Here is a 14,898-nt window from a genome sequence, read left to right as displayed (position 1 = left end):
AGGTCGGGAAGTGCTGGGGTTTTTGCTTTGGGCAGAGCCTTGGAGAGAGGGGGTGGTGTGTGTGTGTGTGTGTGTGTGTGTGTGTGTGTGTGTGTGTGTGTGTGTGTGTGTGTGTGTGTGTGTCTAGGCTTGGGGCGGGGCCTGAGCGCAACCTGAGGTCGGGAAGTGCTGGGGTTTTTGCTTTGGGCAGAGCCTTGGAGAGAGGGGGTGGTGTGTGTGTGTGTGTGTGTGTGTGTGTGTGTGTGTGTGTGTGTGTGTGTGTGTGTGTGTGTGTGTCTAGGCTTGGGGCGGGGCCTAATCGTGGAAGTGTGAGAATGGTTGCCAGTCGCTATTACAAAGTCTGGGGCAGGAATTAAGGCCGGAGGAAACTTCCACCTGTTGTCCTCTTTTCAGGCCAACTCACATTCCCTGACCTTATGGGGTGTCCTTCTACCGCTGGGGGTTTCCCCCTTCCCTTCTAGTGACCCCAGGCTGGGACATGAGGTTTATTGCTGAGTGTGGCTCCTGCAGGGAGTCTGGAGTGGGCCTAGCTCCCAGGCCCTCTCCTGAGGCATTCAAGAACACGTGTTTGTTGAGCACCCACTGGGTGCCATTTGCCCTTCTGGACACTGGAGAAAATTGGTACCCATGCCTCTTCCCCTCAGGAGGCTTATATTTCAATGACTAGACAACAAACAATAAACAAACAAATAAGTAAACAAAGAGACAAACAAGATTATTAACAAGCACGGTAAGAGCTAGGTAGGAAATAAAATGAGATGATGTGATAGAAATGCTGGGACCTTTTGTTGCCTCTTTAGTCTCTTCTGGGAGAGTCCTCCTGCTCACCTCCCAATATGTATTATGAAAAATTTCAAACATGCAGCAAAGTTGAAACAATTTTACTGTGAACACCCATAGACCCACCACCTAGATTCTACCATTAACATTTTATTGGACTTGCTTTATCACATCCCCATCCATCAACCCATCCATCAACCCATCTAATTTTTTATGGATTTTAGAGTAATTGGCAGACATCAGGACAATTGGTGGGGGTGGAGGTGCATACTGGGAAGGGGGAAAGAGGGCCTCTCTGAAGAGATGATGTTTGAATTAAGATCTGAATGAAAAGGAAAGGGAAAGAGTGCCAAGACCAGGGGTTGGACTGAGCTGGTGTGTTGGAGGAGTAGGGATAGGGCATGCTTCGAGCGATGATGTGACTAGGAAGAATTTAGGGAAGGGGTTTGGCAGAGGACCTTGATACAGTGGGATCCAAAATGGGAAGGGTTTGAGCTGCCAGGGAGCTGGGGGACTGCAGTAAGACAGATTTGGAGGAGAGGACTTGTTGGGTTTGGGGGGGTGGTGAGTATCTCAGAAAGGAGTGGAAAGTGGCCTGAGATACTCAGTGGGATTTGGGGGAGGGACTGGGGGTCAGCTATTGGGTTGGAGTTGGGCAAGAAAGGAGTCTAACCAAGGAAGGAGCAAGGAATCTGGGCTCCATGGAAGTCACAGGGAGGGGGGAGGTCTGCAGGGTCCAAAAGAAAGAGTAGGAACAGGAAGGAGGCAGGGAAAGAATCTGGGGGCAAATCAGGGGTTCTGGAAACTAAGAGGGGGGCTTAGAGGGGAAGATGGTCTGGGTCTAATGAGGGTAATGAGGAAAGTTAGGGGGAATAAGACATTTTGGGGTCCCCCTAGAAATTAGACATGGTCTGGAGTCCCTATTGGGGGTCAGGGAATGGTTTGTGGTCCTAGAGGGTGGAAGGACATGGCTGGGTGTCCCCAAGAAGCAGTAGGACATGGTTTGGGTCCCCAAAGGAAGTAAGACATGATCTGGTATCTCCCTGGATGTTGAAGTATGGTTTGGGTCCTCTCTGGAAGCTGGGGCATATTCTGCGGTCTACCTGAATGTTATGGTATGATTTGGGGTCCCTGTGGGGGGTGCTGTGGGTCCCCTTGGGTGCTGGGATATGGTCTGGGGTCCCCACTGGAGTATGGGGCAGAGTCTGAGCTCACCTAGGAGAGTAGGACATGGTTTGTGGTCCGGGGTGGCTGTAGAACATGGTTTGGGTCCTCAGAGGAGGTAAGGCATGGTCTGAGGTTCCCCTGCGTATTGGGACATGATCCCAGGTCTCCGCTGCGAGATCCGAGTGCCCAAGCCAGTTGGGGCGTGGTCGGGGGGGGGGTCTCTGGGGAAGCCAGCGGGGCTGGAGGTGGGGCTGGGGAGGGGTCGGGGGCGGGCTGGCGGCTCCGCAGTGGAGAGGGGTCTGCGGTGCGCCCCGGGGGCGGGGGTCTGGGCGGTGCGGCCGCCCCGCCCGCCCCCTCCGGTCGGCGCCCCCTCCCCCCTTGCGGCGGTGGCGGCGGCGGGGCTCTGGCGGCGGGCGGCGCGGAGGGCGGAGCTCGGCGGCTGCTCGGGAGGGAGGGCGGGAGGCGGGAGGGAGGCGGCCCCGCGGCACCGCGCCCCCTCCCCCGGCCCTCCCCCCCACCATGGCGCGGAGCGAGGCGGCGGCGGCGGGGCCGGGCCCGGGGCCCCCCCGGGCTGGGTGAGCACGGCCCGCAGCGGCCCGGGAGGCGGCGGGCGGGGGCGCCGGTGGGAGCGCGGGTGCGAGCGTGCGAGCGTGTGAGTGTGTGTCCGCGGCGCTGCGGCGGGCCCGGCGTGCGCTCGCGCGGCCCTGTGTGTGCCCGGCGCCGGCGTGTGCGGCGCCCTGCTTGTGTGGCCATCCGGGTGTGTGCTGGGTGTCGAGCCGAGGTGCTGTGTCCGGCCGCGCGCGTGTGTCCCCCCGAGTGGCTTGTCCCTCCGGCTGTGTGTCTGGGGGGCTGTCGCGCGCCCATCGGAGGGGCTGTGTGCAGGTGTGTGTGCGTGGGTTGTGTGCCCAGGTGTGGGTCCCCCTCCTCCCCCCAGCTGGTGTGCGCGGGGCTGGCTGCGTTGGGTGTTTGTGTCCAGGTTGGATGTCCATCCTAGGGTTTGTGTAGCCGGGTGTGCCCGTTCGGGTGTCCATTTGTGGTGTGTGTGTGTGTGTGTGTGTGTGTGTGTGTGTGTGTGTGTGTGTGTGTGTGTGTGTGTGTGTGTGTGTGTGTGTGTGTGTGTGTGTGTGTGTGTGTCTGCGGGTTGTGTGTCTCCGAGGGTGTGTGTCTGTGCGTCCACGTCAGGTTCCCAGCCGGGGGCTGGGGCTTGTTCCTTGTGGGTCCAGGCCTGTGTGGGTTTGGGGGAGGGGAGTTTGCCGCTCCCTCGGTCCGTGTCAACTGGGGGGGTCCTCAGCGGTCCTTGGGGGAGACGGCCATGTCTTCCCCTTCCCGGTGCCTGGGGGGGGGGGATGGGCGGCCGGTAGGTGGACAGATGGAGGGATGAGAGGCCGAGGGATGGACAGATGGGCCCGAGGGGAGGGGCACAGACCCGGTCCTTCCCCAACCACTCCACCCCAATCCCCCAACCCGCCAGATCCCCGCAGATGGGGCCCGGAGTTGCCGGCATACAGATGGCCAGGCCGGGGGACTTTTGGGCTGCTAGTGGGAAGATTGCCTTGTAGCCGGGCTCCAGGACTCAGCACCCCCAACCCTTTGAGACTCTACCTGCTGAACTCTGACCTCAGGCCCTGGCTGGTGCCTTGGTTGCGGGTGGGGGAGAAGTGCTGGGAGGGAAGGATGTTAGGATTTCTTTGGCCTGGGAAGTAGGTGGGGTGGGGGTCCCTCAGGGCTAGGAGGGATGTGTGCTCATGACTGTGTGTGTGAATCTGTGCCTGTTGACTATGCTACTGTGGTTCAGTATTTTGTGTGCATTTTGGAAGTGTGTAAAATCCCTCACAGGGCTCTTGTGTGAGCCTGTGTCTGTAATGAGTGAACATCTCAGAATGTGGGTACAAGGTGGATCTTTTTGTGCCTGTGTGCTTGTTTGAGTGTGTCTCAGTTTTGTGTATCTGTGTCTGCTTGTAGTTCTGTGTATGTGTGTGAGGTGTCTATCTGCTAGTATGTGCATTTGTGGCATCTGGTGGTGTGGCGATGTATCAGTTTTGTGACCATGCATCTTGGGGGATATGTGAAGTTGTATGAGTGTGTAGGAGTGTGTTTGGGCATTTAAGAGCACGCACCTGTGTTTCACCTGTTTGTGCAAGTGAGTATATATGTGTGTGCCCCTGTGTGTTGGCTAGCGTGCAAGTGTGTATCTGTTATAGGAGCATGTATAGGAGTATCTGGTTGTCTGCAATGGGGCACATGGGTTTCTCTGTTGTGTGTGTCCATGAGTATGTATGAACGTGCAAAGGAAAGTCAGTGTTGTACATGTGTGGGTGTGTGCAGGTGTATCCACCTTGAGGGTGTGTGCCTGTGTTGTGAGTCCATTTATGTGTCAATGTTGGTCTCTGGGGATTGGGATTGTATCCGTTCAAATGTACGTGCAGGGCAATATGCACGCACGTGTCTGTCTCCCTGGCACGAGGCTGACCTCACTCTTGGCCCAGTGAGATTGGGGCCTGTGTGGTGTGACCTGTGGTATGCTGGGGCCCATCCAGGGGGTCCAAGGACACAAATGTGTCCTCATGCCAGGCCAAGAGCCCATGGAGGGTGGGGACACACATCATACTGGTGTGTTCCTGGAAATCCAGATGTAGAGACTTGGATTGTGGGTCCATGTGGGTTTTGGCGTGTCCACACGTGTTGGTGTGACAGTGGTGTAATGGCGAGGATGGGGACCTCTGGTTCTTTCCTACCCTTGGTACCACTCAGCTCTTCAAAGTTGGGGGACTGGGATGTGAACTCTGGAAGAGGCTGGGAGCCTGGAATCCTGGATCTGAAAGAGAAGGCAGCTGGGAGGCCAGATTCCTGGGTCTTGAGAAAGGAAGAAACCGAGACCTGGACTCTGGAGTTTGAAGAAGGAAGAGTCTGGGATTGAAGACACCAGCGTCTTGAGGGAGGAGGGGCCTGGGGTCTCTGTCCTGGAGAGCCCACAGAGGACAAAGGGTTAAAGTCCTGGACTCCTGGGTTCAGAGGGGTAACAGTCCTGAGGCCCAGACTCCCTGGATTCCAGAAACGACTCGCTGGGTCTGTCTGAGACTATACAGAGCCTGCAGCAGGAGGACGGAGAGAGTGATCACATCAGGGACTTCCTTGGCCCAGATGATCTCTGAGGCAGGTCTTCAGAGAGGAGCCCGAAGGATGCTAATAAGGTCATTTTGTTCCTTTGCAGGTACCCGCCCAGGCCCTGACTCCCTGCAGAGAGGTGAGTGGGGTCCTTCAGGCTGGGGAGAGAGATGTGGAGTGACTGGGCCTGTTCTGAGCCAGCTGGAGGCCTGACGCCCTGCCTGGTATGGATTTCAGGGCAGGGTATGGCCGTGTCCAAGGGGCGTGGCTGGGGGAAGAACAAGGTCAGGAGCATCGGGTTTGGGTCAGGGCCTGTGGTAGAGCCAGGGCTTGGATGGTAGGTGGGGGGTTTCAGGCCTGGAGGCATCCCCTCTCTGGATGGGTGAGGTGGTTGGGACGGGGAAGTCTCCTGATGATATGGGAAAAGGGTACAGAGAGTTTCACAACATGAAGCGACCCCCTGCATCTGGAGAGTGGCGTGGACATGGTTTACCGTTGTGTGTGTGTGTGTGTGTGTGTGTGTGTGTGTGTGCGCGCGCGTGCACGCCTGTGTGTGCATGCATGCATGCATGTGGGAAGATCTCCTGGTCACCTGACCTGCTGGTGGCTGAGAGAGAGCCAGAGAAAATGATATATTAATAATAATCATAATAATCATAATGATGATGATGGCTGCTAATATTTATACAGGGTTTACTCTGTCAGGAACTATTCTAAACCCATTACACTGTATTACCTCTGAATACTTAAAACAACCCCATGAGGTAGGTGCTATCATTATCCCCGTTTTGCAGATGAGCACACTGAGGCACAAAGAGAGGAAGTCACCTGATTAAAGTCGCGCAGCCGGGAGCTGGGGTACGAGCCCCAGCAATCAGGTCTGGGTTCTTCCTTGCAATGCTGCACTGCCTCTCAATAAATGACAGCTATTTCCATTGCTGTTATTATTCCTTCAACTTGAGTTCCCCCCCCCCCCCGAAGCTGTGGGAGGCAAAACCGTGTACTTGTGCTTCAGAGACTGGGGTTCTGAGCCTTAGAGACCCCACAGCCAAGCAGGTGCACAGCTGGGCCTCCAAACTTAGGAGCTCCGCCTCTCAGGCCAGGGTTTCCCATCAGAGACAGAGCAGTTTCCCAGGCGGAGCGCAAGACCAGTTCGATGGGGGGCGCTCAGAGACACGGTGGGATGCCCTCACTCTGCCACTTTTCCTCTCTCCAGCCCCAGGCACTGGCTCTCCATCTCTCTCTCTTTCTGCCTCTGTCTGGGTCTCTCTCTGTAGTGTCTTCGGAGCCCCTCCTGCCTCTTTTGGCTCACTCTTCCCTTCTTCATCTCTTGATCTCAGTGCCCTTCTCTGTGTCTCCTCCTCTGTTTGTTCTTCAGTCTCTCTTGGCATCAGGCTGGCTCCTTGCCTCTGTACCTTGCTTTCAGATTCTTTCTCGTTTCCTTTCCTTTTATTTATTTACTTACTTATTTACTTATTTATTTATCTATGTAAGCTCTTGGCACAACGTGGGGCTTGAACTCACCACGCTGAGATCAAGAGTCACATGCCCTGCCCCTCAGGCGCCCCTCTCTTTTTGCCACTTTGTCTCTTTCTCTCTCTCTGACTCTCTGTGTTTCTGCCAGTCTGCCCCCCCCGCTCCCCCCACTTGTCTCCCTGTCTCTTCACCTCTTTCTCTCTGACTCCCTTGGTCCCCCTCCCCACAGGCTGAAGGATCTAGGGCCACAGCAGGCCGCAGCCCCAAACTGCAGATTCCTAGGAGGTGGGCCAGCAGGGACTGGGTGCGGGGTGGGGTGAAAACAGTTTCAGGGACGCCCCCTTCCCATCCTTTCCTCTTCACCCCCCACCCACCCCGTGTTGTGATGGGAGCTGACATGTCGTGGGCTGCAGGCGCCGCAGGGGAATCCCCGCCGGAAGGTTTTGCCTGGAGCAGAGGCATAGCGTGAGTGTGTGAAGGGTGCATGTGAGTGTGGGTACGTGTGGGGCCTTGTATGTGCCCACTGATGTGAGCATGAAAGCCTGCCCGCTGCTTGGGAGCTCACCAGGGCCCAGGATGAAACCAGGTTCAGAGAAGGACTTCCCAAGGCTGAGCAGGAAGACATGTGTTTTTCTCAGCCCCTCCTACCTTCAGATTCCCTCTGCCACTTCCAAGGGTCTGTGTGTGTGTGTGTGTGTGTGTGTGTGTGTGTGTGTAGGGGGGGGTTACCCTTAACATTTATTGAATATTTACTGTGAGGCAGGCCCTGTGCTCAGTGGCCTCCCTGAATGAGCTTACGGAACCCTTGCAACAACCCACTGAAGATGGTATGATTATCATCCCATTTTACAAATCAGGAAATTATGGCCTAGGTTAGGGGAAATCATTAGTTTGGGGTCACAGGGGTAGCAAGTGGGGGAGCCAGGACTTGAACCTGAGTCAGTTTGATTTCAGAGCACTTACTCTTAATAATAGTGCACACAATTATTGGGCACTTGATGGGTACATATTGGGCACTCAATGATCATGATGATAATAATCACCAACATGTATTGAATACATTTTATGTGCCAGGCACGGTTCTAAGTACATTAAGCTCATTAATCTATTTAATCCTCACAGAGGTAAGGCCTGTTTTTATCTCCATTTTACAGATGAGGAAACCGAGATTCAGAGAGGTTCAGACACTTGCCCGAGGTCACACAGCTAGTAAGTGTCAGAGCTGGAATTTGAACCCAGGGACTATGGCTTTGAAATACATGACCTTAAACCCTAGTCAGCCATGATTTTTCAAAATATTTAGTGGGTACTGGAAGGCCCAGGCTGGGCCAGGTGTCACCCCTCTGGTTGGGAGGTCATGAGAGGCCTGGGCCTCCTAGAGGAGGGTCCGAGTTGGGATCGGGACACTCAGGGGTGGGGCAGTGTGGTTTACCAGCCAGCGCGGAAAGATGGTCTGTTAACAATGAAATGCATGCCCGCTGATGATCAGTCCTGCCACTGTTCGCCCCGGGTAAGACTCCCAGCAGGACACGGTGGGTGGCCAGGCTGGTGGTCAAGCCCTGCGCCTGCGTGACCCGTCTCCTTCCCTTGCAGGTCTCACGCCCCACTCCTCCCGCCTTCGCCCGGCACCATGGCTCCCGGCCCCTTCTCCTCGGCGCTCCTCTCGCCGCCGCCTGCTGCCCTGCCCTTTCTGCTGCTGCTCTGGGCCGGGGCGTCTCGTGGTCAGCCCTGCCCCGGCCGCTGCATCTGCCAGAACGTGGCGCCCACGCTGACCATGCTGTGCGCCAAGACCGGGCTGCTCTTCGTGCCGCCGGCCATCGACCGGCGCGTGGTGGAGCTGCGGCTCACTGACAACTTCATCGCGGCCGTCCGCCGCAGAGACTTCGCCAACATGACCAGCCTGGTGCACCTCACCCTGTCCCGTAACACCATCGGCCAGGTGGCCGCCGGCGCCTTCGCCGACCTCCGCGCCCTCCGCGCCCTACACCTCGACAGCAACCGCCTGGCCGAGGTGCGTGGCGACCAGCTCCGCGGCTTGGGCAACCTCCGCCACCTGATCCTCGGCAACAACCAGATCCGCCGGGTGGAGTCCGCCGCCTTCGATGCCTTCCTGGCCACCGTGGAGGACCTGGATCTGTCCTACAACAACCTCGAGGCCCTGCCGTGGGAGGCTGTGGGCCAGATGGTGAACCTGAACACCCTCACGCTGGACCACAACCTCATCGACCACATCGCCGAAGGGACCTTCGTGCAGCTGCACAAACTGGTTCGCCTGGACATGACCTCCAACCGCCTGCACAAACTGCCCCCTGATGGGCTCTTCCTGAGGTCCCAGGGCTCGGGGCCGAAGCCGCCCACGCCGCTCACGGTCAGCTTCGGCGGCAACCCCCTGCACTGTAACTGCGAGCTGCTCTGGCTGAGGCGGCTGACACGGGAGGACGACCTGGAGACGTGCGCCACCCCCGAGCACCTCACCGACCGCTACTTCTGGTCCATCCCCGAGGAGGAGTTCCTGTGTGAGCCCCCGCTGATCACGCGCCAGGCGGGGGGCCGGGCCCTGGTGGTGGAGGGCCAGGCGGTCAGCCTGCGGTGCCGCGCCGTGGGGGACCCCGAGCCCGTGGTGCACTGGGTGGCACCCGACGGGCGGTTGCTGGGGAACTCGAGCCGGACCCGGGTGCGGGGGGATGGGACACTGGATGTGACCATCACCACCTTACGGGACAGCGGCACCTTCACCTGCATCGCCTCCAACGCCGCCGGGGAAGCCACGGCGCCCGTGGAGGTGTGCGTGGTGCCCCTGCCTCTGATGGCGCCCCCGCCAGCCGCCCCGCCGCCTCTCACGGAGCCCGGCTCCTCTGACATCGCCACGCCCGGCCGCCCTGGTGCCAACGAATCGGCCGCTGAGCGCCGGCTCGTGGCGGCCGAGCTCACCTCGAACTCGGTGCTCATCCGCTGGCCCGCCCAGAGACCTGTGCCCGGCATCCGCATGTACCAGGTCCAGTACAACAGCTCCGCGGATGACTCCCTTGTCTACAGGTGGGTGCTGCAGTGCCAGGAACCCCGCCCCCGCCCCCGCCCCCGACTCCGGGGGCCCTCCCCCTCATCTGCCCCACTCCCTTGGCCTTTTTGCTCCGCTGGGGTTCTCTAGATGGCCGTGCGGAATTGTCTTGGGCTCTCATTTGCCCTGTCTCCTTCTCTCTCTACTTCTATCTCTTTCTGGTTTTCCTGCAGTTAGGAAATCTTCGTTGAGATCCCATACAAGCCAGACGTGAACTGTGCCCAGCATGATCCCTGCTCTCTGGGGTTCACGGTCTACATCACTGCTGGCCAAAGGTGTCTGGTTGTGTACCTTGTCAGTTAAACATTTCAGAACATGAAATATATTCACATACTTACATATGTATAGTTACATTTACATTTACAGATTATATACCAGTGTTACTGTATCAACCCATTGGGTACATCACAGAACAGAAAAGGAAAAGTATGAGAAAAATATATAAACGATTATTTGATTGTGAAACAGATGATACCCCCTCCCATTTTATAGGCGGCTTTGTTGCGAAGCAGATGATACCCCCTCCCATTTTATAGGCACCCATAAGTTATTTCCACCATCCACTGGGTTAGATGCCCTTGCCCTGGTGTGGACAGATCTGTGCTGTGTAGACAGACATTAAAAGGTTACTTTCTCCCATAATCTCTGTTATTCTCTTGCTTTTGCCTCTGTCTGTCTGCACCCTCTCTCCCTCCCGCCCTTATTAGGCACTGAGCCCCTGCTCTGTGCTAGGCCCTGCGCTACCTCGTTCGATCTTCCCAACTCTGCCATGAAGCAGTGGTGACCCCCCCCCCCCATTTTATAGACAGGGAAGCTGAGACTCAGTGGGAGGAAATCACCTGCTCAAGGTCACAGAGAAAAGTGGCAGAGCCAGGATTCCAGGCCTCACCCTTCTAACTCCTAATCTTCCCCTTCTGACATTGAACACACATTGAGCACCTACTGTTTGCCAGGCAGGGATTAGGGGAGAAGGATAATGCATTTCTGTAAACGACTCTCGGTCTCTGCGACTCTCCACCTTCTCCGTTTCTCTCTCTCATCCTTGGTCTGACCCTTGGCCACTGTGTGGGGGGGTGGGGGGGCTCCTCAGACCCTGCATGTATGTGGATGTTGGCGGCCCTCTGTCCCAGCAGGGCGACAAACCCCTGGTCTCTTCCTTTCCCCCGAAGGCCACAGTTCCAGTCCTCTGTCCCCCATTGCAGATGCCTGTGCTACGGTGCTGTAGGGGTTAACCTCCTCGCTGCTGCCACGGGCGGAGGTGACATCCAACCAGAAGCCTGCTCTGCTGCCTGCTTAGGTCTTGCAGCCAATTAGAGACACATGGGCTGAAGCTTTCTTAAGGAGCCAGCCTCTGTCCTTGAAAAGTGGGGAGCCCCTAGCAACTGGTTACTTTGGGGAAAGGAGTAGGAGGAATCCAAGCCTCTTGGGGAGGGGAGGGGAAGGGAAGAGGAAGACTTAACAGCTAAGGGGCCCGAGGTTGGATGGGGTGGGGGGGTAGTGTGTGAAATGGCAGGCAGGGGGTCAGCTGGAAATGTGGGTAGGCCTTTCTGAGGGGGTGGGGCCCTTACCTGAAATAATCTGGTTGAAGGGTGGCTCTTGGTGGTAAGGGAGCTGAGGTGGGCTTCAGGATGAAAGGTGGCCTGGTTGGAGGGAATGTGAAGTTTCTGAGAGAGAAGAGGCCTGTGGAGATGGGGGCGTGGCCTCTCTCAGGAGATGGAGCTCCTGCTGTGTGGTCCCAGGCAGATGAGGCGGCAGTCCTTGTCTCTGGTGACCCACTAAGAGTTTTGTAGGTGAGGAGGGCTTGTGAGGTTGAGTGCTGGGAATGCGAATTCCTGTGGATGTGGCAGTCCTGGCTTAGCCAACAGCACAGAAGGGATGTACCCAACCGAAGAGGGTCAAGGCCTAGTGGGAATGGTCTTACAGATGGGGAAGGGTGCAATTGGCAGTAAAGTGTGAGCCACAGCAAGCGTTACTGGCCAACACTGGGTGGGATGCAAGCTAATCATGATGAAATTATTCAGTGCCAGGCTTTAGGTGTGTTAACTCATTCACACATCACACTCTCTATGATGAAGGAGTTCTTAATATCTCCATTTTGGGGAAATGAGGCACAGAGAGGTTAAGAAACTTGCCTAAGGTCACAGAACTAGCAAGTGGCAGAGAGACTCAAACACAGGCTCTGAGACTTTGTCAGCATAATCGCTTCTTTACACTGTCCGTCATTGGAGGGCAGGGGCCTGTAGCAAGAAAGGGGCATGCTTGCTTGGCTACATTTTACCCAATTAGGGATGACATTTACCTGGGGGGGGGCATGATTTCATGCCCTCTGGTGGTATGGGGCAGAGCATGCACACAGAGTGATTGATTGCAGGACATGCAAAGAATGGACATGGTTCTAGGCACAGTAGGGAAACCATCCCTAGTAGGTCTTGGGAGTGTGGCTTGGAAGCCACAGGCCAATCAAAAGGGGAGTGGCCAATAGCCATGGCCCCTTAGTGGGTGGAAATATGTAGTTGAGGGGTTTGGTAATTGTCCCAGAAGATAGACACAGCTTGATGTATTTACCCAAAGGTGGGACATGCAGATGAGGGGCGTGGCCTGTATCATAGTTTCCCCAGAAAGGATGGGAATATATAGAAAAGAGGAACTAGAAGAGCATCCATTGTCCTGGTAGAAGTAATACAGGGTGTGTGAGTTGACCTCAGCGTCCACTTGAGTGAGGATGGACCTACAGGAAACGAAAGGTGGCCTGTTGTGTCGAGGCCCCTTCAAGGGTGGAAATATGTAGACCTTGAATGGCAGTCGTCCCACTAAAAGTGAAACACTGCCAGGAGGTGTATTCCTTGAGGGCAGGACTTAAAAGCTATAGCACTCCTCCCTTGCAGGGGCCAGGGCATGTAGATGAGGGAACAGGAATGGCAGATATTATCTAATAGGTGACAAGACACCACAAGGAGTGGGTCTGAGGGCAGGGCATGCAGAAGAGGGGCATGGCCTGTAGCAGGGGTCCTGACAGGATGGGAATTTGTCGCTTGAATGGCTGCTACTGTCCCATAGAGGATGAAATACCGGTAGGGACACATGGTTTAGTCCCCATTGGTCACCACGGGTGGGACACGCAAACAAAGCGATGCAGTTCATAGGGGAGCTAACCCAGCGCTGATGCCCTCCCCTCCTGCAGGATGATCCCATCCACCAGCCAGACCTTCCTGGTGAACGATCTGGCAGCAGGCCGCGCCTACGACCTGTGCGTGCTGGCTGTCTACGACGACGGGGCCACGGCACTGCCGGCCACGCGAGTGGTGGGCTGCGTGCAGTTTACCACCGCTGGGGATCCCGCGCCCTGCCGCCCACTGAGGGCCCATTTCTTGGGTGGCACCATGATCATCGCCATCGGGGGCGTCATCGTCGCTTCGGTCCTCGTTTTCATCGTTCTGCTCATGATCCGCTACAAGGTCTATGGCGACGGGGACGGTCGCCGCGTCAAGGGTACCTCCAGGTCGCCGCCGCGGGTCAGCCACGTGTGCTCGCAGACCAACGGCGCAGGCGCACCGCAGGCCCCGCCCCCACCGGCGCAAGACCGTTACGAGGCGCTGCGCGAGGTGGCGCCCCCCGCTGCTGCAGCCGTGGCGGTGGAGGCCAAGGGCCCCGGGGCCGAGACGGCTTCCGCGGAGCCGGAGACCGTCCTTGGACGCTCCCTGGGCGGCTCGGCCACCTCGCTGTGCCTGCTGCCGTCTGAGGAAACCTCGGGGGAGGAGTCTCGGGCCGCGGCGGGCCCTCGGAGGAGCCGTTCCGGGGCCCTGGGGCCGCCAGCTTCGGCGCCTCCCACGCTAGCTCTGGTTCCTGGGGGGGCCCCGGTCCGGCCGAGGCCGCAGCAGCGCTATTCGTTCGACGGGGACTACGGGGCGCTCTTCCAGAGCCACAGTTACCCGCGCCGCGCCCGGCGGACAAAGCGCCACCGGTCCACGCCGCACCTGGACGGGGCCGGAGGGGGCGCGGCCGGGGAGGACGGAGACCTGGGGCTGGGCTCCGCCAGGGCACGCCTGGCCTTTACCAGCACCGAGTGGATGCTGGAGAGTACCGTGTGAGCGGCAGGCGGGCGCCGGGACGCCTGGGTGCCGCGGACAAACGCCCAGCCGCCCGGACGCTGGGGCAGGACTCGCGGTAGTAAGCGCGGCGCCTAGTCGTCGGACTAGAGGCGGAGACTCGCCCTTCTCCTCCCCGGAGGGGGCGGGGTTGCCTCGTCTGCGGCTCTTGGCCACGCCCCCGGGCCCGCCGGAGTTAGGGGGCGGGCAGCCGGGCCCCCCTCCTCCACGGACTCCTCGCCCCCCTCCTGCCCCTCCCCCCGCGCGCTCGCGGACCTCGCTGGAGCCGGTGCCTTACACAGCGAAGCGCGGGGAGGGGCAGGGCCCCCCCGACACTGCAGCACTGAGACACGAGCCCCCTCCCCCCGCCCGGGACCCGGGGCAGGGGCGAGGGGCCCATTTCTTGTATCTGGCTGGACTAGATCCTATTCTGTCCCGCGGCGGCCTCCAAAGCCCCCACCCCCACCCCATTCACCTCCCTGGTCCCGCCGGGGGTCCCTCTTTCTCTGTTCCCTTTGTCTCTGTCCCGCCCTCTGTCGTCTTTGTCTTAGGTGTCTGTCCTTCCCTATTTGTGTCTCCTTTCTCCGTCCGTCGTCTCTTCTCCCTCTGCCCTCCCATATCTTGTCCAGTCTTCCTGTCTCTCCCGATTACCTCTTCCCACTACACATTCTCCCGGGCAGGTCCCACTGGAAGGACCAGACTCTCCCCTACTCCTTTCTCTTTTCCCAAATAAATCCCCACATGAACAAAATCCAAAACCAAATCCCCCTCCCTGCCGGAGCCGGGACCCTCCGCCGCAGCAGAATTAAACTTTTTTCTGTGTCTGAGGCGGTTCTGCTGACCTCTGTGTGTGTCTGTGTGTCTTGGGGTGTGTGTGTGTGTGACATGGATTACAGCATAAGGACTCAAGTGAGACTGAAGGAGAGATGGCTAGTTGGGACCAGGGAGGCTCGAGATAGTTTCCTATCCCCTGAGAGACTTAGAGGTGGGGAATAATAAAAATAAAATAATACTAGCTAACAGTGAGTGCTTACTATGTGCCAAGCACTTATTTAATCCTCTAAACAACCCTAGATGTCAGTGATGTTATCCCATTTCGCAGATGAGGAAATTGAGGCTCAGGAAAGTTAAGTAACTTGCCCAAAGTCACAGAACCAGCACAGAAAGCAAAATCAGGATTTAAAAATGCAGGCAGCCTGACTTCTGAGTCTGTATTCTTAACCACAG

The 14,898-nt window shown here is 57.5% G+C and overlaps 1 protein-coding gene across 4 annotated transcripts; it reads left to right on the top strand.

Moving 5' to 3' along the window:
* Window positions 1–2,466: 2,466 nt before the first annotated feature.
* Window positions 2,467–14,503, top strand: LRFN1 (leucine rich repeat and fibronectin type III domain containing 1). Of its 4 annotated transcripts, none has more exons than XM_027617067.2 (4): window positions 2,467–2,522; window positions 5,159–5,191; window positions 8,122–9,564; window positions 12,768–14,503. In XM_027617067.2, exons 3-4 carry the CDS (start codon window positions 8,159–8,161, stop codon window positions 13,672–13,674), a joined length of 2,313 nt encoding a protein of 770 aa, XP_027472868.1. In that variant the 5' UTR covers window positions 2,467–2,522; window positions 5,159–5,191; window positions 8,122–8,158; the 3' UTR covers window positions 13,675–14,503. The 4 variants fall into 4 exon arrangements, with proteins under 4 accessions (XP_027472868.1, XP_027472865.1, XP_027472866.1 ...); XM_027617064.2 differs by lacking the exon at window positions 2,467–2,522 and adding an exon at window positions 7,683–7,737 and having other exon boundaries at window positions 3,305–5,191; XM_027617065.2 differs by lacking the exon at window positions 2,467–2,522 and adding an exon at window positions 7,683–7,737 and having other exon boundaries at window positions 3,305–5,276.
* The last annotated feature ends 395 nt before the right edge of the window (window positions 14,504–14,898 follow it).

This window comes from Zalophus californianus, chromosome 17 (genome assembly GCF_009762305.2).
Source record: "Zalophus californianus isolate mZalCal1 chromosome 17, mZalCal1.pri.v2, whole genome shotgun sequence".
Classification (NCBI taxonomy): domain Eukaryota; kingdom Metazoa; phylum Chordata; class Mammalia; order Carnivora; family Otariidae; genus Zalophus; species Zalophus californianus.
This window is presented reverse-complemented; position numbering and strand designations above follow the sequence as displayed.

Bases quoted from the DNA above. Each gene is read 5' to 3' on its own strand.
- LRFN1 (XM_027617067.2), top strand. From the start codon at position 8,159: ATGGCTCCCGGCCCCTTCTCCTCGGCGCTCCTCTCGCCGCCGCCTGCT. The intron at 9,565-12,767 runs GTGGGTGCTGCA...CCCCTCCTGCAG, and splicing joins GATGACTCCCTTGTCTACAG to GATGATCCCATCCACCAGCC.